Source organism: Schistocerca gregaria, chromosome 3 (assembly GCF_023897955.1).
Source record: "Schistocerca gregaria isolate iqSchGreg1 chromosome 3, iqSchGreg1.2, whole genome shotgun sequence".
NCBI lineage: Eukaryota > Metazoa > Arthropoda > Insecta > Orthoptera > Acrididae > Schistocerca > Schistocerca gregaria.
The window spans coordinates 597361931-597382410 of NC_064922.1; the positions used below are offsets into that span (position 1 = coordinate 597361931).

The window sequence follows — 20480 nt, forward strand, 5'->3', positions numbered from 1 at the left end:
TCGTGCCCTGAAATGTGATCCATTGTGTCTGAAATTTTGCCCACCACACCGAGAATAGCTTTCTGTCACCCTCCCAATCTCCACAACATTCTTGTCAGATTCTACACTCCTCCTGCACTCATATCCCTACACTATGGCTCCTAACCCTGTCACCATTGCCGCTGCAAGACTTACCTACACATCCTCCTACCACCACCTACCAGCCAAACTGGCAAAATATATACTATCAAACGGAGTGCCAACAGCAAAACAGCACATTGTATGCCAGCTGTTATACACACACTATTTGGCCTTCTACATTTGTATGATTACCACCAAATTATCAATTAGGAAGAATGGGCATAGGCACAGGGTGTATACTGGCAGCTCACAATATCCTGTTTCAGAGCATGCTCTACAACATGAATTCGTGACATTGGTGCCTGTTTCACCACACGTGCCATCTGGTTTCTTCTCTTGGACACCAGTTTCTCAGAACTGCAGGTGGGAACATGTCCTTGGTTCTCACCACCCACCTGGCCTTAATTTACATTAATTCCTTCTGTCTCAGCATTTCTTCACTGTAACTACATCTTTCACTGTCTTTCCCATCTACTTATCACTGCCCCCCTCCCACCTCTGTTATGTACAGTGCACTTACCTTTTCACTATTATTAACTCATGCATGATGTTTGAACATAATCTCTGTCTGCACATTACCTTCAAATCTCGTCCGATGCAGTCCCCCAACAGTCAGTCTTTCTCTCTCATCCTGTACAGAAAGTCTCCCCCGACCCACGGTTCTGGGTGACTTTCCTGAAATCTCTCTCTTTCCTAGACCTCTCTAGTCCTTTCCCTTCAAGCCTCACCCTTCCTCTTCAACCCTTCTGCCTGAAGGAGCCACTGGTTCCAAAAGCTTGCCAATTACCACCATCTTTTATGTTTGGGTTCTGTCACCTCTTGGTGAGTAGATTTATTATCTACACAATTAAATAATTTTGTAACTTATTTGTAATTCTGTTACAGTTCAAGTTCCAGGTCTAGCAGTGCACTTTCACATAAGGTTTGAGTGTCCCATTAAATTATCATGTTGGTGCTACCGGCACAACTATCCTTCAATTACAGGAGCAGGAAATTCAGGAACTGCTGCAGGATGTATCTCAGCTAAACCAAGTTTTGGCTGTGAAAGCTCAGTCTCAGCAAGCAGCTCATGCACCTGAGCTCACTTTTCCTGTGTTTGATGGCCAGAAAGAAGACTGGACCACATACTGTCAACAACTGGAGATGCACTTTCTCGCATACAGCAAACAAGGTACACAGTGCAGTGCTCACTTTATTGCAAATGTAGCTACAGCTCTCTTTCATTTGTGTTGTCCACTTATTAGTGGAATGATTAGATGAGCATTTTTGTAGTGAGTGTTGTTTACAGCCACGTGAATCTGTACTGATCTTATGGTCAGTGACGGGAGGTCTTCCCCACAAACAGTGTCTGGAATCGGCATCTAAAAATTTTCTGCGTGGCAAGCTGGTCCACCTTAGACTCATTGTCTGCTATGTTGTCATGCCTTGCAGCACTTGGTCTCTTGTTGACAGAGTTCTATGACAGAAGTCCCTTTGCTCCTGGTCCAACCCTTGTCTCTGTCATCTTCTGATGCCAGTCCTCACATAATCCCTCCTGTCATCACAATCCCTGTCACAGCCAGCCCTCCTGTTGTTGCACACCCTGTCGACTATGATACTCACCTTCTCATCACTTCTGTCTTCGTTTGCCCTCTTGTGGACAGACTGCCTGTAGATGCCTACCCTGTTGTGGCTGGCCCAACTGTCAATGCTGGTCCTGTTGCAGTTAGCCCGGTAGTAATCGGTTCTGCCGTCGCTGATCCCTGCCTGTGGTCAGCTCACTCCTTCTCCGCCCCCAACAAGTCAGCTGCCATTCTCCTAGCAAACACTAAGCTTCTTTTCCTGGTATTATTTTCTTATGTTGTTTCGGATTTAGTTCTGTGGCAACATCGTGTCACCAGGCCTGTCGACATAAGCTGCTATGCCACTCACACTTTGTTGCTGCCTACACGCCTGCTAATTCTCCTCCATTCTTTCTTCTCAGTGCTGCTTGGGTCAGCTACCCCCTGGGCACCACCTGCTTCACAACCTCAGACCCTGAATTTGTAGCCTTGTGTAGCAGCCACCTCAAGCTCCCCACTCCTTGGGGCCTCCCATGTTGCCAGGCGAAGTTCCATTCCAGTGGATGTTTAAGGCCAAGTACAGACCCCAGCAGGGCAGTCAGTTTCTCGATCAGTTGCAAGCCAGGAACTGGCTATACTCATAGATCATCAATTAGAACTCGCTGAGACCAGCCCGGCCGGAAACTCCACTCTCTACTGCTCATGTTATTCCAGACACTCCAGACCCCACAGATGGTGCTCAACAAGCCAGTCAGGATGAGGCTTCCCTCTGAAGTTGTAGCACACCAATGAATTTTGTTTCCATTACTCTCAAGTGATCATAAATGATCTTCCAGCCGTTACTGTAACTATATTATTTGTGGATTTGTGCTGTGAATAAAGCATTACTTATTTCAAACTGGGAATCACCATTTACTATGGCGTGCATCACCAAGATATAGTATAAAATACCTGTAGTTTTTAAAAGACTTGAAAATAAAAACTAGCAACTATTATTTATTTACAAATTTCACAGGATGATCACTGAATAATAGAATACTGTACAATAAAATAGAAGTTCACATCTGAGTAGGAACTATAGATACCATAACAATCTCTCATCCTCAAAACATTCTCATGACACATGAAAATACCAGAAAAACCAATTTTAATGGGACTATACTTCAATACGCAGACAATGGTATTCCCTGAAGCTTTCTCTCTTTGCTTTGATGGCATGCACTCAACATCCTCTTTTCCTTCGTAATTGCCAATTCATAGTGTTAATATGAGAATAACTTTGTTCTTGTCTGAGTTACTCATTTCTGCAAAAAATCTATTAGTTTTGATAAAAATATAAAATGAATTCCACTACACAAACAGACAAAGATATTGCATCCAGCATGTCACTGACAAATCAATCACCACAGCAATCGTGCTATACATATGAATTGCTAATGCAGTTGCAGCTACTTTCACAGTGTACCAATTGGCTCAGTGATGGCAACACCTGCTGTGGAACATGTTCAAGAATATAGCATGGTCCATACAACTGCACATTTTTGTTAAATGATCTATTGTCTTTAGATTTACACCTAGTCCTCCAAAAGAATAATTTGAATTTTCTGTTCACAGTCTTATCCTGAATCCAAACTGCAAGCATGATAAAAATTACATGTACAAAGGTGTTGAACTACTATTTTCCACTTGGTTTTCTCAAAAACAATGGCTGTAACTGTTTAGACTGTAGCTTTCTTCTTTTTATACAGTGGTTTCAGTAATGAGTATCTCATTTATCTGAAAATTGGGTGCACGTGAAAGGCATATTGACATATGACAATTTCTCACCAATGATGAGGAACACTGATTAACTTGATATTCCATAATCATATTCATATGAGTCTTTACTAAGTTATTAAATAAATGATTCAGTCTCTATCTTTCATTTCCTAACATTGCAAATAATAAAATAATTGACAGAGCAGCATCATGAATAGCTCTGGGGTACTTGCTTATGCCAATAAGATTTTTAATCAACTTGGCAAATATCGACAGGAAGTGTGTATTAAATCTTTTGCACAAATCTTATGAGTGGTTTAGTTTACAACACTGCAGATGTAATATTTTGAGAAATTTCCTTCTGTTCTTACAATTTTTCCACAGCAAATCATAGAGTTAGTTAGAAGTGCATACTCAATCAGCAGTTTATTCACTTTGCCTTTATTTCTCTCTATATTTTGATCAGCAAATGCAAATACTACATAAAAATAAGAACTGGAACAAACCTCATCATATCAGAGAGCATCTGTCCATCAAAACCACCATACAAATAGAGTGCACCCTCAAATGTGACAGCAGAATGCCCAAATCTTGCAAGATCTGCACGCAGAAGGTGAGGTGCATTCGAGATATCCCAATGGTTACACAGAACATCATAAACAAGCAGGTCAGCAGAATAACAACGAGCGCCATGACTATGAGCTGTATCGTTGTGAGTATTTCCGCCAAACACCAACATAAGGCCTGAAGAAACGAAAGTTGCTGTGTGCAGGAACCGAGCTGACGGAGCATCTGCCAGTCGTAACCTGTGCAACAACAGAAAAAGTTCTTATATACTGAACCACAAACCTGAATGATTAATTTCACACAGACAAATTATTAAATATAGTAGAGGATAAATGTTTACATTAAAATAACTAATCATACTGCATAGAATCAGGGATTCATAGGGCTGCAAAAGGGTACTTGCACACCAACTAGTGTTACAGAGGCAGTGATGTGTGTTGAGGTGTTGCCAACACTTTGGTGTAAGCTGGCAAAAGGGGAAGCCACAGCAGCCAGGAAACAAAGACCAGTCCCAAAAAGTGGTGTGCTCAACTACAAGAAGTAACTGATCATCTAGGTAAATCTATGTGTGGTTGGGCAGTAGGATGGCAACAGAAGTTCAGGACATGAGTCTTGAGGGCTGAAAACTAACAGCCATGACTGTGCCTTTCATATGACATCCTGTATGTGATACTTAGTAACACCCATACTAGATCAGCAATAAAAAAAGCAAAGATTGTCGACATATAAGAAGAGTGATACCAAAGGCGCCACAGCTGCCACTAGATGATTGATAGCAACAAGAAAGAGGGGGAAGTTCAGTACAGAGTCCTACGAGACCCCATTCTCTTGGCTATGGGGGCAAGGGAGCAAAGCACTCATTTGAACCTGGAACATACAGTGCAACTGGAGGTTCTTGACAAAAATCAAAAGTGGACCCTGGAGACACCACTTATGTACCGTAGTAGGGATGTGGTGAGGCTATGTTGAGTCATAAGTTTTCTGTAGCTTGAAAAAGACAGCAATGAGGGCTGACAACACGCGAAGGCCACTCAGATGGTGGAATCGAGGTGAACCAAATTGTCAGCAGTGGAGCAGCCTTTGCAAAAACTGCCCTGAGATGCAGCCAAAAGGCCCCGAGACTCAAGGAGCCAACACAGCCACTTGCTCATCATGCTTTCAAACAACTTACAGCGAACATCGGTAAGGTGGTTGGATGAAAACGCTCCTTCTCTAGGAGATTGTTACCTGGTTTCAGTAACAGAACTATCTCGCTTTCTTGCCACTGAGATGGAAATTCACCCTTGTTCCCGATCCAACTAAAGAGGGCAAGGATGTTTTTCTGACAATCCACTGAGAGGTTTCAGCATTTGGTTGTGGGTGCAGTCTGGCCCTGAGGCCATATCAGGGCAATGGGCTAAAGCACTGAAGAGTTACCATTCACTGAATGGCAAAGGTGGGCTGGTAGTCCTCAGATACACCAGACGCAGATGTGTCAGCATAATGTTCAGCAACAGTGTCTGGATCAGTATGCATGACACCATCTAAGGAAATACTTGGTACACATGCAGGGGATTGGAAGTTTTAAAGGTGTCTGATCTTTGCCCATACCTGTAATGGAGAGGTACATGATCCAATGGTGGAAACACACTGTTCCCAGGTAGTGAACACAGGCACAGAGCCGTTTAAAGGCAATGAGGGGTTCCTCTGAAGTGTGCCGCTTACAGCGTTGTAGAGGCTGCTGATGAACTCTAATGGCCGCAGCAATCTCTGAGGTCTACCAGAGTGCCGTCTTCTGCCAGCGAGATCCCAAGGAGGAGGTGGTGGCTTGGTTGGCTCCTAAAAGAATGGCTGCCATTGTGTGTCGAACAGCCGCATCAATACTACCATGCTGTGGGGAGACGACAGCACAGGTGAACCCATCCCAGTTAGCATTATGGAGAACCCATTTTGGAGGGTGTCCAGGGGAGCACACTGAGGGAGGGATAGGGAGATCAGGAAGTGGTCACTACCATACAGGTCATTGTGGACCGTACAGTGGGTAGATGCTAGAAGACCAGGGCTGCAAAAGGAGAGATCAATGGTTGAATAAGTTCTGAGTGCCACACTGATATGTGTGGTTGGCACCAGAGTTCAAGAAGCAAAGATCAAACCATGCCAGTACAGATTCAATGTCTTTACCATGGCCAGTGATCATTGTACCACCTCACAAAAGATTATGGACAGTGAAGTCATCCAAGGCTAGGAAAAGTGGAGGGAGCTGAGACAGTAATACAGACAGTACTTCCTTGGGCACACCATCATTGGGAGGGAGATAAACATTACAGATGGTAAAATCCTGATGTGCCGTTATCCAGACAGCCACAGCCTCCAAAGGTGTAGCAAGAGACATACGGTCACTGTATACAGAGCCCAGCATATATGTACAAATAACATCTCATAGTCGATACAATTCTCAAAGTAACTGTGGTAACCACAAAGGGCTGGGGTCCAAGTTGGTGGAACTAAGTTACGTGGATGACAACCCAGAATGCAGGATAAGTACTTAAAAGCTGCCGCAACTCAGCCATTTAGTGTAAAAGTCCATAACAGTTCTACTGGGGGAGAAGACTGTCTGACTACTGTGGAGGCATGAAGTGACTGGGGCGGGGCGGGGGGAGGGGATTATAACTGAGGGCAGGGTCATATACTGTGACCGGTTGAAATTGTCAGGGGCTCCACTGACATAGGTTCTGAGGCACATCTGCTTGGGAGATCTGGTGCCTCAGGGTCCACCAGGATCTCCACCTTGGGCACAGAAGGAATACATGCAGAGTCCAAAGGCATGAGGGCCACCACAGTTTCCTTTGCCTTAGAGTGCTTCTTTTTGTTCTCCTCCCCCTTAGAAGACAAGGACGAAGAAGGTTTCCCTGAAATATTTTCAGGGACAGAGGAAAAACGAGAAATCATGGGCAGCAGCCAGTGGTTCCTTCTGCTACCAGCTGGCGTCTGGCTGTGGAGCAGCAGGATTCATGGAAGGAAGAGTCCCAAGGAACTTCCTCCAAGCTAGAAAAACCAGAGGATGAGGGGCCTCCGGCTGGAGAATAGGGCTGGCGTACCCGGTAGCCGGTAGGTGGGGAGCTAATGCTCCCAAAGTGGGTGCAGTTTGAGCATCAGAAGAGCCTCCACCAGCCTGGGGGAAGGGGGGGAGGCAGAGGCAGAAGGGGAGGGGGGAGGGAGACGGCAGGTATCTGCAGGCAGCCACAGAGTGCCCACTGTAAGAGGTGCAACAGAGGAAGGCACCATTGACAGAGATGGCAATGACGTTGCAGCTGCAGCATAAGATTGTGTCATCAGTCTGGGATTATGATGCTCATACTTTTTCCTGGCCTCTTGATATGTGAGCTTGTCCATGGTGGGTGGTATGTAAGGTTTTTGGTAGACCTTAATCTGAACTTTGTCTGGTAGTAAGTCACCCTCAAAAGTTTTAAATAAAGCTTTAAACCCTTGTTGTAAGCAATTGATAAAATGGGCACCATGTTGTTCCTTATTAGTGAGGTCCCTAAGGAAATTAGACTGCCGATTATGTTTAGGTTCCAGTGAGGGATAATTGTTACAGGGTTGTCGCCAAGTTGTTGCAGCTTAAAATTGCCCATGACTGAGCCAGGGATGCTGTTTTAATCAGTACGGATACATAATGCATTTTGTTTATCAAGGTGATGTCGTCATACTTCTAATTTATTTCCTATGAAAAAAATAATGGTTTGGTATTTGTAAAGGATTCATTTTCAGTCTTGGTACATACCAGTAACCCTGGCACTTATTTTCATTGTTTGATACATTGGTTTTCACCTTTATTCATATCTAATGAGGGAAACACATGTGGTTGTATCCTTCTGAATTAAAAGTAAGTAAGTCAATCACTCTGGTGAGAAGCTGGGGCCATTTGGCTGCCAATGTGGTCCAACTTAATTCTCTTCATTGATATTGGTCTGCCAAGGTGCCACCCACACTTTCCAGCCAACTCCAAATAGGTGCCACACTGCCTACACAAGAGCCCCTGGCATGGAGATCACTGCCCAGAGTCCGTATATCCCATATCACACACACACGCGCACACGCAATGAGCAAGATATAAAAGTCTTTAGTAAGATGCAAATGTCACCTGTGTCATTCGTTACCTTGTATTTGGAATGTCTTAAATAAAATTTAATCAACAACACCATTGTGTTCCCCATTAAATGTTCTTACATTAACCCACTCTAACAATTTCTCCTGTCTTTTGGTAATACAAAAGTGCTTGAGTAGGTGTTGGCTTTTCAAAGTAAGCTATTTAGTGGCATATGGTCGAAGTAGAGAGGATATAAAATGTAGATTGGCAATGGCAAGGCAAGCGTTTCTGAAGAAGAGAAATTTGTTAACATCGAGTATAGATTTAAGTGTCAGGAAGTCATTTCTGAAAGTATTTGTATGGAGTGTAGCCATGTATGGAAGTGAAACATGGACAATAAATAGTTTGGACAAGAAGAGAATAGAAGCTTTCGAAATGTGGTGCTACAGAAGAATGCTGAAGATTAGATGGGTAGATCACATAACTAATGAGGAAGTATTGAATAGGATTGGGGAGAAAAGAAGTTTGTGGCACAACTTGACCAGAAGAAGGGATCGTTTGGTAGGACATGTTCTGAGGCATCAAGGGATCACCAATTTAGTACTGGAGGGCAGTGTGGAGGGTAAAAATCGTAGAGGGAGACCAAGAGATGAATACACTAAGCAGATTCAGAAGGATGTAGATTGCAGTAGGTACTGGGAGATGATGAAGCTTGCACAGGATAGAGTAGCATGGAGAGCTGCGTCAAACCAGTCTCGGGACTGAAGACAACAACAACAACAACAACAACAACAACACACACTTATGCTCGACCATTAATGTTGGTAACATCTGACATTTTAAAAACAGAAAGTTAGATGCAGATTTACTCACATATCTTTTAAACCTGAGACAGAATGTCCATTATCAAAACCTGACGAGTTATATTTTCATTACCTGATCAAATGTGTCTAGGGACCACTATGTAATGTGGAGCTGAACAGTAGATGTCACAAACATAAAGAGGCGGGGAATAGTGTATTATCAGGAGACAAGTAGTAACAGCAGAATGGATCGGTAAGGAAACTTCAGTGGCTTTGAACATGGCTAGTCATTGGATGTCACCTGAGTAACAAATCTATCAGAGACATTTCAGCCCATCTAAAACTGTCCACGTGAATTACTGGAGATGTGACTGTGAAATGGAAACACAAAGGAACAAATGCAGCCAAATCAAGAGTATGCAGACCTCATGTATTAACAGACAGGAACTGTCATGCACTGTGGAGGGTGGTTGCAAAAAATCACATGAAGACAGTGTAATGAATCACTCATTAGTCCCATAGTGATACCAGCGATCCAAAGAGCATGACAACTGTCCACAGAGAGTTAAAAAGAATAGTCAACCAGCTCCTAATATGCCAGACATTTCTGTAGTCAATGTTAAGTGATGCTTGAGGTAAAGAGTGAAGCCAATGGATTGCTGATGATTGGATACAAGCAATTTCGAATGATGAATTACGCTATACCCTGTGGCAATCTGAAGGAAGGATTTGGGGTTGGTGAATGCCTGGTGAAGTTTACATGTCATTATGCGTAGTGCCAACAGTGATCTACAGAGGAAGCTATGTTAAGGAATGAGGGTGTCTTTTGTGGTTAATGTGGCCCTTATAGTGCTTCATAAAATGCGAAATGCAAACAGATATGAACCCATTTCCCCTCCATGAACCGTGGACCTTCCCATTGGTGGGGAGGCTTGCGTGCCTCAAAGATACAGGCAGCCGTACCGTAGGTGCAACCACAACGGATGGGTATCTGTTGAGAGGCTAGACAAGCATGTAGTTCCTGAAGAGGGGCAGCAGCCTTTTCAGTAGTTGTAGGGCAACAGTCTGGATGATTGATTGATCTGGCCTTGTAACACTAACCAAAATGGCCTTGCTGTTCTGGTAAAGCGAACGGCTGAAAGCAAGGGGAAAATACAGCCGTAATTTTTCCCGAGGGCTTGCAGCTTTACTGTATGGTTAAATAATAATCAAGTCCTCTGGAGGTAAAATAGTCCCCCATTCGGTTCTCCAGGCAGGGACTACTCAAGAGGATGTCGTTATCAGGAGAAAGAAAACTGGCGTTCTAAGGATCAGAGTGTAGAATGTCAGATCCCTTAACCGGGCAGGTAGGTTAGAAAATTTTAAAAAGGTAATGGATAGGTTAAAGTTAGATATAATGGGAATTAGTGAAGTTCAGTGGCAGGCAGAACAAGACTTTTGGTCAGGTGAATACAGGGTTATAAATACAAAAGCAAATAGGGATAATGCTGGAGTAGGTTTAATAATGAATAAAAAAATAGGAGTGAGGGTAAGCTACTACAAACAGCATAGTGAATGCATTATTGTGGCCAAGATAGACACGAAGCCCACGCCTACTACAGTAGTACAAGTTCATATGCCAACTAGCTCTGCAGATGGTGAGGAAATTGATGAAATGTATGAGGAGGTAAAATAAATTATTCAGGTAGTGAAGGGAGACGAAAATTTAGTAGTCATGAGTGACTGGAATTCAACAGTAGGAAAAGGGAGAGAAGGAAACATAGTAGGTGAATATGGATTGGGGCTAAGAAATGAAAGAGTAAGCCACCCGGGAGAATTTTGCACAGAGCATAACTTAATCATAGCTGACACTTGGTTCCAGAATCATGAAAGAAGGTTGTATACATGGAAGAACCCTGAAGATACTAAAAGGTATCAGATAGATTATATAATGGTAAGACAGAGATTTAAGAACCAGGTTTTAAATTGAAAGACATTTCCAGGGTCAGATATAGACTCTGATCACAATCTATTGTTTATGAACTGTAGATTAAAATTGAAGAAACTGCAAAAAGGTGGGCATTTAAGGAGATGGGACCTGGATAAACTGAAAGAACCAGAGATTGTACAGAGTTTCAAGGAGAGCATAAGGGAACAATTGACAAGAAGGGGGGAAAGAAATACCGTAGAAGAAGAATGGGTAGCTTTGAGGGAAGAAATAGTGAAGGCAGCAGAGGATCGAATACGTAAAAAGATGAGGGCTAGTAGAAACCCTTGGGTAACAGAAGAAATATTGAGTTTAATTGATGAAAGGAGAAAATATAAAAATGCAGTAAATGAAGCAGGCAAAAAGGAATACAAATGTCTCAAAAATGATATCGACAGGAAGTGCAAAATTGCTAAGCAGGGATGGCTAGAGGACAAATTTCAGGATGTAGACGCATATCTCACAAGAGGTAAGATAGATACTGCCTACAGGAAAATTAAAGAGATCTTTGGAGAAAGGAGAACCACTTGCATGAATATCAAAAGCTTTGATGGAAACGCAGTTCTAAGCAAAGAAGGGAGAGCAGAAAGCTGGAAGGAGTATATAGAGGGTCTATACAAGGTGATGTACTTGAGGACAATATTATGGAAATGGAAGAGGACGTAGATGAAGATGAAATGGGAGACATGGTACTGTGTGAAGAGTTTGACAGAGCACTGAAAGACCTGAGTCGAAACGAGGCCTCCGGAGTAGACAACATTCCATTAGAACTACTAACAGCCTTGGGAGAGCCAGTCCTGACAAAACTCTACCATCTGGTTAGTAAAATGTATGAGACAGGTGAAATACCCTCAAACTTCAAGAAGACTATAATAATTCCAATCCCAAAGAAAGCAAGTGTTGACAGATGTGAAAGTTACTGAACTATCAGTTTAATAACCCACAGCTGCAAAATACTAACAAGAATTCTTTACAGACGAATGGAAAACTGGTAGAAGCCGACCTTGGGGAAGATCAGTTTGGATTCCGTAGAAATGTTGGAACTTGTGAGGCAATACTGATCCTACGACTTATCTTAGAAAATAGATTAAGGAAAGGCAAACCTACATTTCTAGCATTTGTAGACTTAGAGAAAGCTTTTGACAACGTTGATTGGAATACTCTCTTTCAAATTCTGACGGTGGCAGGGGTAAAATACAGGGAGCCAAGGTTATTTACAATTTGTACAGGAAGCAGATGGCAGTTGTAAGAGTTAAGGGGTATGAAAGGGAAGCAGTGGTTGGGAAGGGAGTGAGACAGGGTTGTAGCCTATCCGCGATATCTGTATATTGAGCAAACAATGAAGGAAACAAAAGAAAAGTTCAGAGTAGGTATTAAAACCCACGGAGAAGAAATAAAAACTTTGAGGTTCACCGATGACATTGTAATTCTGTCAGAGACAGCAAAGGACTTGGAAGAGCAGTTGAACGGAATGGACAGTGTCTTGAAAGGAGGGTATAAGATGAACATCAACAAAAGCAAAATGAGGATAATGGGATGTAATCAACTTAAGTTGCGTGATGCTGAGGGAATAAAGTAGTAAAGGAGTTTTGCTATTTGGGGAGCAAAATAACTGATGATGGTCGAAATAGAGAGGATATAAAATGTAGACTGGGAATGGCAAGGAAAGCGTTTCCTAAGAAGAAAAATTTGTTAACATCGAGTATAAATTTAAGTGTCAGGAAGTCGTTTCTGAAAGTATTTGTATGGAGTGTAGCCATGTATGGAAGTGAAATGTGGACGATAAATAATTTAGACAAGAAGAGAATAGAAGCTTTCGAAATGTGGTGCTACAGAAGAATGCTAAGGATTAGAGGGATAGATCACGTAACTAATGAGGTGGTGTTGACTAAAACTGGGGAGAAGAGAAATTTGTGGCACAACTTTACTAGAAGAAGGGATCAGTTGGTAGGACATGTTCTGAGGCATCAAGGGATCACCAATTTAGTATTGGAGGGCAGCATGGATGGTAAAAATCGTAGAGGGAGAGCTAGAGATGAATACACTAACCAGATCTACATCTACATCCATACTCCGCAATCCACCTGATGGTGTGTGGCGGAGGGTACCCTAAGTATCTTTATCGGTTCTCCCTTCTACTCAAGTCTCGTATTGTTCGTGGAAAGAATGATTGTTGGTATGCTTCTGTGTGGGCTCTTATCTCTCTGATTTTATCCTCATGGTCTCTTCGCGAGATATACGTAGGAGGGAGCAATATACTGCTTGGCTCTTCAGTGAAGGTGTGTTCTCAAAACTTTAACAAAAGCCCGTACCGAGCTACTGAGTGTCTCTCCTGCAGAGTCTTCCACTGGAGCTTATCTATCATCTACGTTACGCTTTCGCGATTACTAAATGATCCTGTAATGAAGCACGCTGCTCTCCGTTGGATCTTCTCTATCTCTTCTATCAACCCTATCTGGTACGGATCCCACACTGTTGAACAGTACTCAAGCAGTGGGCGAACACACATACTGTAACCTACTTCATTTGTTTTTGGATTGCATTTCCTTAGGATTCTTCCAATGAAACTAAGTCTGGCATCTGCTTTACTGACAATCAAATTTATATGATCATTCCATTTTAAATCACTCCTAATGCGTACTCCCTGATAATTTAAGGAATTAACTGCTTCCAGTTGCTGACCTGCTATTTTGTAGCTAAATGATAAGCGAACTATCTTTCTATGTATTCGCAGCACATTACACTTGTCTACATTGAGATTCAATTGCCATTCCCTGCACCATGCGTAAATTCGCTGCAGATCCTCCTGCATTTCAGTACAATTTTCCATTGTTACAACCTCTCGATACACTACAGCATCATCTGCAGAAAGCCTCGGTGAAATTCTGATGTCATCCACAAGGTCATTTATGTATATTTTGAATAGCAACGGTCCTATGACACTCCCCTGCGGCACACCTGAAATCACTCTTACTTCAGAAGACTTTTCTCTATTGAGAATGACATGCTGCGTTCTGTTATCTAGGAACTCTTCAATTCAATCACACAATTGGTCTGATAGTCCACATGCTCTTACTTTGTTCATTAAACGACTGGGGGGAACTGTATCGAATGCCTTGCAGAAGTCAAGAAACACGGCATCTACCTGGGAACCCGTGTCTATGGCCCACTGAGTCTTGTGGAGGAATAGCGCGAGCTAGGTTTCACACGACCGTCTTTTTCGAAACCCATGCTGATTCCTACAGAGTAGATTTCCAGTTTCCAGAAAAGTCATTATACTCGAACATAATACATGTTCCAAAATTCTACAACTGATCGACGTTAGAGATATAGGTCTATAGTTCTGCACATCTGTTCGACGTCCCTTCTTGAAAACGGGGATGACCTGTGCCCTTTTCCAATCCTTTGGAATGCTACGCTCTTCTAGAGACCTACGGTACACCGCTGCAAGAAGGGGCAAGTTCCTTCACGTACTCTGTGTAAAATCGAACTGGTATCCCCTCAGGTCCAGCGGTCTTTCCTCTTTCGAGCGACTTTAATTGTTTCTCTATCCCTCTGTCGTCTATTTCGATATCTACCATTTTGTCATCTGTGCGACAATCTAGAGAAGGAACTACAGTGCAGTCTTCCTCTGTGAAACAGCTTTGGAAAAAGACATTTAGTATTTCAGCCTTTAGTCTGTCATCCTCTGTTTCAGTACCATTTTGGTCACAGAGTGTCTGGACATTTTGTTTTGATCCACCTACCGCTTTGACATAAGACCAAAATTTCTTGGGATTTTCTGCCAAGTCAGTACATAGAACTTTACTTTCGAATTCATTGAATACAGCCCTCCTCACACTACATTTCTCTTCGCGTAATTTTTGTTTGTCTGCAAGGCTTTAGCTATGTTTATGATTGCTGTGAAGTTCCCTTCACTTCTGCAGCAGTTTCCTAACTCTGTTGTTGTACCACGGTGGCTCTTTTCCATCTCTTATGATCTTGTTTGGCACATACTCATCTAATGCATATTGTACAATGGTTTTGAACTTTGTCCACTGATCCTCAACACTATCTGTACTTGAGACAAAACTTTTGTGTTGAGCCATCAGGTACTCTGTAATCTGCTTTTTGTCACTTTTGCTAAATAGAAATATCTTAATATCTTTTTCAATACTTCTATTTATGGCTGAAATCATCGATGCAGTAACCACTTTATGATCGCTGACTCCCTGGTCTGCGTTAACTGTTTCAAATAGCTTGGGTCTGTTTGTCACCAGAAGGTCTAATATGTTATCGCCAAGAGTCGGTTCTCTGTTTAACTGCTCAAGGTAGTTTTCAGATCAAGCACTTTAAAAAAATTCACTGGATTCTTTGTCCCTGCCACCTGTTATAAATGTTTGAGTCTCCCGGTCTATATCCGGCAAATTAAAATCTCCACCCAGAGCTATAACATGGTGGGGAAATCTACTCGAAATATTTTCCAAATTATCCTTCAGGTGCTCAGCCACAACAGCTGCTGAGCCAGGGGGCCTACAGAGACATCCAAGATGCAGAAGGATGTAGGCTGCAGTAAGTACTGGGAGATCAAAAAGCTTGCACAGTCATAGAGTAGCATGGAGAGCTGCATCAAACCAGTCTCAGTACTGAAGACCACAACAACAACAACAACAACAACATGAACCCATTTTACACCACTGTGTACTGCACACAGAAGAAGAACAGTTTGGAGATCAACACTTATTGTAGAACCATTACAATAAACCCAATCATAAAGCAGCATCTGTGAGACAATGGTTTGTGGATAACAACATTTCTGACGTGGACTGACCTATTCAGAGTCCCGACCCCAATTTAATGGAACATCTTTGGGATGAATTGTAATGCCAACTTCACTATAGAACTCAGCACCCGACATCAATACCTCCTCTGGTCTTGGTTCTTGAGAAAGACTGGGCCGTCATTCCCGACAGACATTCAGTCACCTAATTGAAACTGACCCCAGCACAGTTCAAGCTGTCATAAGGGCGAAGGGTGGACACAACCTGTATTAATGTCCGCTAATAGTTGTCTGGATACAGATGTCCGGATACTTTTAATCAGATAATGTATACATGTTCAATTGATATTTCATGGCCTGATGATGTTTTTACACACATCTCTCTCTCTCTCTCTCTCTCTCTCTCTCTCTCTCTCTCTCTCTCTCTCTCACACACACACACACACACACACACACACACACACACACACACACACACACTATACTCTTATAATCTTCAATTAAAACAACTTTGTAACTGATGTTTCAGCAAGCCAACTGCCCAGCTGCCAGACAATCTTAGTTCCTTCTTGAGCACTTTGTGTTCACTGTGTTGTTGTTTTTGAAGGTGCATGTAGACCATTGTCAAATAGGGGTAATACTGTAATCTCTCAATACCAAAGCTTTTTTCCATACTATAGCTTTCTAAACATTTTAAGCATTTTCTTTATGATACGAAAGAGAGAATAAGTAACAAGACAATGTCAAAGGAATATGTCAAAAATGTTATTTTAAATCATTAATAAGTATAATAAATAAGGCATTTTCCTCCCCGTCCCACCAATTCTTCTTCACAGAATTCGAAATTTCTGATTAAAGAGCATTTGAGGAATATTTGTTAGATTTATAATATTCAAACTGCAATTTTAGAAGTATATGTGATAATACTTTCTCCTCTATCTCAGTTTACATACCGTTCATAAAGCACTCTGCCCACAGCTTCATCAATTTCAACAGAAGAGAGAAACTAGAAGAAGAAGGTTAGCAAAGCATGAGTAGCAGGAGGTATTTACCATTTATGGGTGTTTGGATTGTACGAGTACATTCGGTTGGTCAGAACTGATTGAGCTGAACTTTCAGACACAAAACCACCATACACATATATGTAATTAGTAAGGGGATCTAGAGCACTGCTGTGTCCATAGCCTCCATTTACTGGATAGCCAACAGTCCGAACAATAATCCACTCCCGTGTTCCTGCAAAATAAAACAACATATTCATTTCAATATCCTACAATGTAACACAAAGCTGAATGCACACTAACACATGAAAATGTCCCATCTGACATGAAAGTTCAAATACTTATGTTTTATGACAATTCGGTTTTCTTGTATTTTCCTTGAATTGCTAGAGTTAGTATGATCAAATAATATGCACACATCAACACCAAATGTGAAAAAATATCTCCTTTACACAGGACTATAAGCACTAGTGGAAAACAAATTAGAAGCTAACCAAAATGGTATTCTTGGACAGTGTTCAGGTACCCGTAATGAGGAGAGTAACCAAAAATAACAATCATCCTCTCTGACTTTCCACCACGTCCTGTCACTACGGTAGCTGTATGGCCTGCGGACCTGAGAGGACCTGAAATACATTCAATAGTAGAGAACACTGCAAGGGGGCACATATTCTATGCTTAAAATTTATTCCAAACTAAAGAAAAGTAATGTAGATTTATTATTTAGAAATGCTATGCTGCATTTTTTAATATTTTTAACTATTTAAATATAGAAACAGCTTTATTAAAGACTACATACCACACAGCATAGAACCATTTGGAGCAGTAGCATTACAGTGCTCTGCACGAACTGTTATGTTTTCCCATGTTTTGGCATTTACATCAAATGCCCAAAGTTCTGCAGAAATTGTTCCACTTTCTTCAACACCACCATATACATAAATTTTATCCTGAAAATGAAGAAGAGTATATTTTTGAAAACTAAGATATAATTACCCAGTGTAGTACAACAAAATGATTGCATTACATTACAGGAGCACATCGATCAGTAAATGTTGGACAAAAATAACTGTTTAGACAGGAATAAATCTTTTGCTTTCAAGAGGAACGTGTGCTGCTTTTGAAATTAAAGTGAGGTGGCACCATTATAAGACAATGGATTCTGGTTCTAGAGGGCAGCGATGTAAATTGCAGAGTGGAAAGAGCAACTAAGATTGGTTGTAGGAAAGGTGAAAGGTCAACTTCGGTTTATTCAGAAAATTCTGCGGAAGTGTAGCACATCTCTAAAAGTGACCACATATAGAAGACTTATGTGATCCAGTCTCAAGTACTGCTCAGCTTTTTGGAATCCCTATCAGATCACATTAACGGAAAACATTGAAGCAATTCAGAGATGTGCTGCTAGATTTGTTACTGGTAGGTATAAGCAATGAGTAAGTATGATGGAAATGCTCCATGAACTACAGTGGGAACTTTGGAGGGTAGATGCTATTGTTTTCATGGAATATTACAGGCAAGGTTTTGAGAACCAGCACTTGCAACTGACTGCAGAAAATTAGGACTTATTAGGAGGCATACAGACACACACTTTCCCCTTGTTCCATTTGCGAGTGGAACATGAAAGGGAATTACTAGCAGTGGTACAAGGTACCGTCTGTCATGCACCTACCAGTGGTTTGTGGAATGTGTATATGTGGGTGTAGATTAAAGATGCAATAGGAGGAGGATATGATAAAATTACTGTTCATGTTCAGTTATAGAAGGTGCAACATTTGATTCCAAAAGTTAACAGTTCAAAGGCTCATGATTGTTAATCAATGGCCTCCAGCAATACAACTAACAATACCATAAAATGCTTCAAAATGTGAACTTACACATTGATGACACGAAGTGTATTATATTAGTATGAGCAGTGGCAAACACCAAACTATGTTTTAGATACTGGAGTAATAAACTGATTTTAATAACTATTATTACTAATTGTTAAAGTTTTTTGTATATTTGAAATATGATGAATCTGAATATGTGGAGTATTTAAATCAATACACAGATTGATTACAACATCAACTAAGATATCTGTTTCTGATTATATAGAACCAAAATAATTATTATAAGATCAGTTCCCTCTTTACTTTGGAATGATAAATGAAAGTTACACAATAATTGACAATTGCGGTAATGATTTTCAGAGCCACTGTCAGTCCATTCATAATCCCTCCACACATTATGAAATAACTCTTGAAGTCATTCTGAAAGCAACTACTTCTACTGGCTTGTACGTATTATTGACAGCACAGTGGCACTGAGCACTCAGAGATGGATGGCTAGAAGGTGATCCTTCCTAAATATAAAGCCATCCAGCAGTTTCAGACAAGCTGTTACATGAAATGGCTGCTAACAAAGTTCGGTATACCTCTGACATGGTGTGGTATACCACTCAATCCATTCTTTTGCTACCTGCCTTTATATGGGCATGATCACCAACCAGCTGTCAATTCATTCGATCACTGCCAAACTGTGGTAATGCGCAGTTTGAGCACTCTTCAAACACAGTTGACATGAGTGACTCCTATCCCCCCAAGCCTCCTCAAATAGTTGCCCCAAATCTCAATTCTTGTATGCAATCATTAACTTACCCCTACATGCTTTGTCAAAATGTCTCTCTAGAGTGCAAGTTCAAAAGCTGAGCCACAATAACTATCTTGTTTATGTGTGTATGAGCTACTTATGCATCCACTATGTTTTTACTCAATCCACTGAGTACCATCATCATATTTTTAAGATGGGGAATGATTCGAGGAAGCACCAGACTTGCATATTCAAGGGCCATTTTCAGATCATTGTATGGTCAACTTCATTTTGCTTTTCCATTGTTTCTTTCAATTGCTTAAGGTCTCTGAGCCTATCAGACAGAGAAAGTAAAAAACTAATCTTTCTTCCTTTATTCTGGAAGAGAGTGGTTACAAGTAACCACAAAGCAATTAAATGTAACAAAAAATTGTGAGTTATTACTTGTTGCAAAAACACAACATACAATAATTTCACTTTTTTTAAAAGAAACACTTGTTATGTTGAAAACAGTGTCAAAGTATGTTGACATTTGTTATCCCAATACTGTTCACAGATGGGTCGTTTAATCTACTGATGAACTCCCCAATATTTTAAGTTACAATGTAAAAAGATATTAAACTAAGGACAGACCAACATTCACCTGCAGCTGATTGGGGCCTGGTACATAAATACACAGAACAGTGTAGAAAATTTAATTACTTTCTTGGTTACTGTTCTTCTCCCAGTTTATAAATTTTCTGTCAGTATGTAAGTTTTTTTGTAACATCACTTTTCATTTCGACACAAGGCTACACTCCAAACAAATACCTTCAGAAAGAGAGTTCCAGTTCTTTAAATTTATATCTGATGTAACCAATTTTCTCTTTTTCAGAAAGATTTTTCTTGTTAGTCCCACTATTCATGTCATATCCTCTTTACTTCTGCCGTAGCCAGTTATTTTGTTCCCAAATAGCAAAACTTGTCTACTAATTTTACTATGTTATTTCCTAATTTAATTCCCTCCATATCACCTGATTGAATCTGACAACATTTCATAACCCTCATTTTACTCATATTGATTTTCATTGTATTATCTCATTTTCAACTTACCTTCCAAGTACTCTGCCATCTCTGTCAATTACAATATCAACAATACACCTTCATGTTTTTATTTTTTCTCTTTCAACTTAAATTCATTTTCCAAATTTCTCCTTCGTTTGCTTATGTGTTGCCTAATGTGCAGATAGTACAAAATGTAGGATATACAATTTTGACTCACTGCTTTCTCAGCTACTGACTTGCTGTCATGTTCTCCAACAGTCTTTTATCTCTAACAATTCACATTT

At 41.0% G+C, this 20480-nt stretch overlaps 1 protein-coding gene across 1 annotated transcript in view; it reads right to left on the bottom strand.

The window, feature by feature from the left end:
- LOC126355900 (attractin-like protein 1) overlaps window positions 1–20480 on the bottom strand; it is a 278201-nt gene that overhangs the window by 182767 nt on the left and 74954 nt on the right. Inside the window, exons 7-10 of the mRNA XM_050006409.1 lie at window positions 17384–17534; window positions 17079–17210; window positions 16636–16819; window positions 3926–4225 (exon numbers count right to left, since the gene is read on the bottom strand). Coding sequence (XP_049862366.1) covers window positions 3926–4225; window positions 16636–16819; window positions 17079–17210; window positions 17384–17534 — 767 coding nt within the window. The remainder of the gene's footprint in view (window positions 1–3925; window positions 4226–16635; window positions 16820–17078; window positions 17211–17383; window positions 17535–20480) is intronic.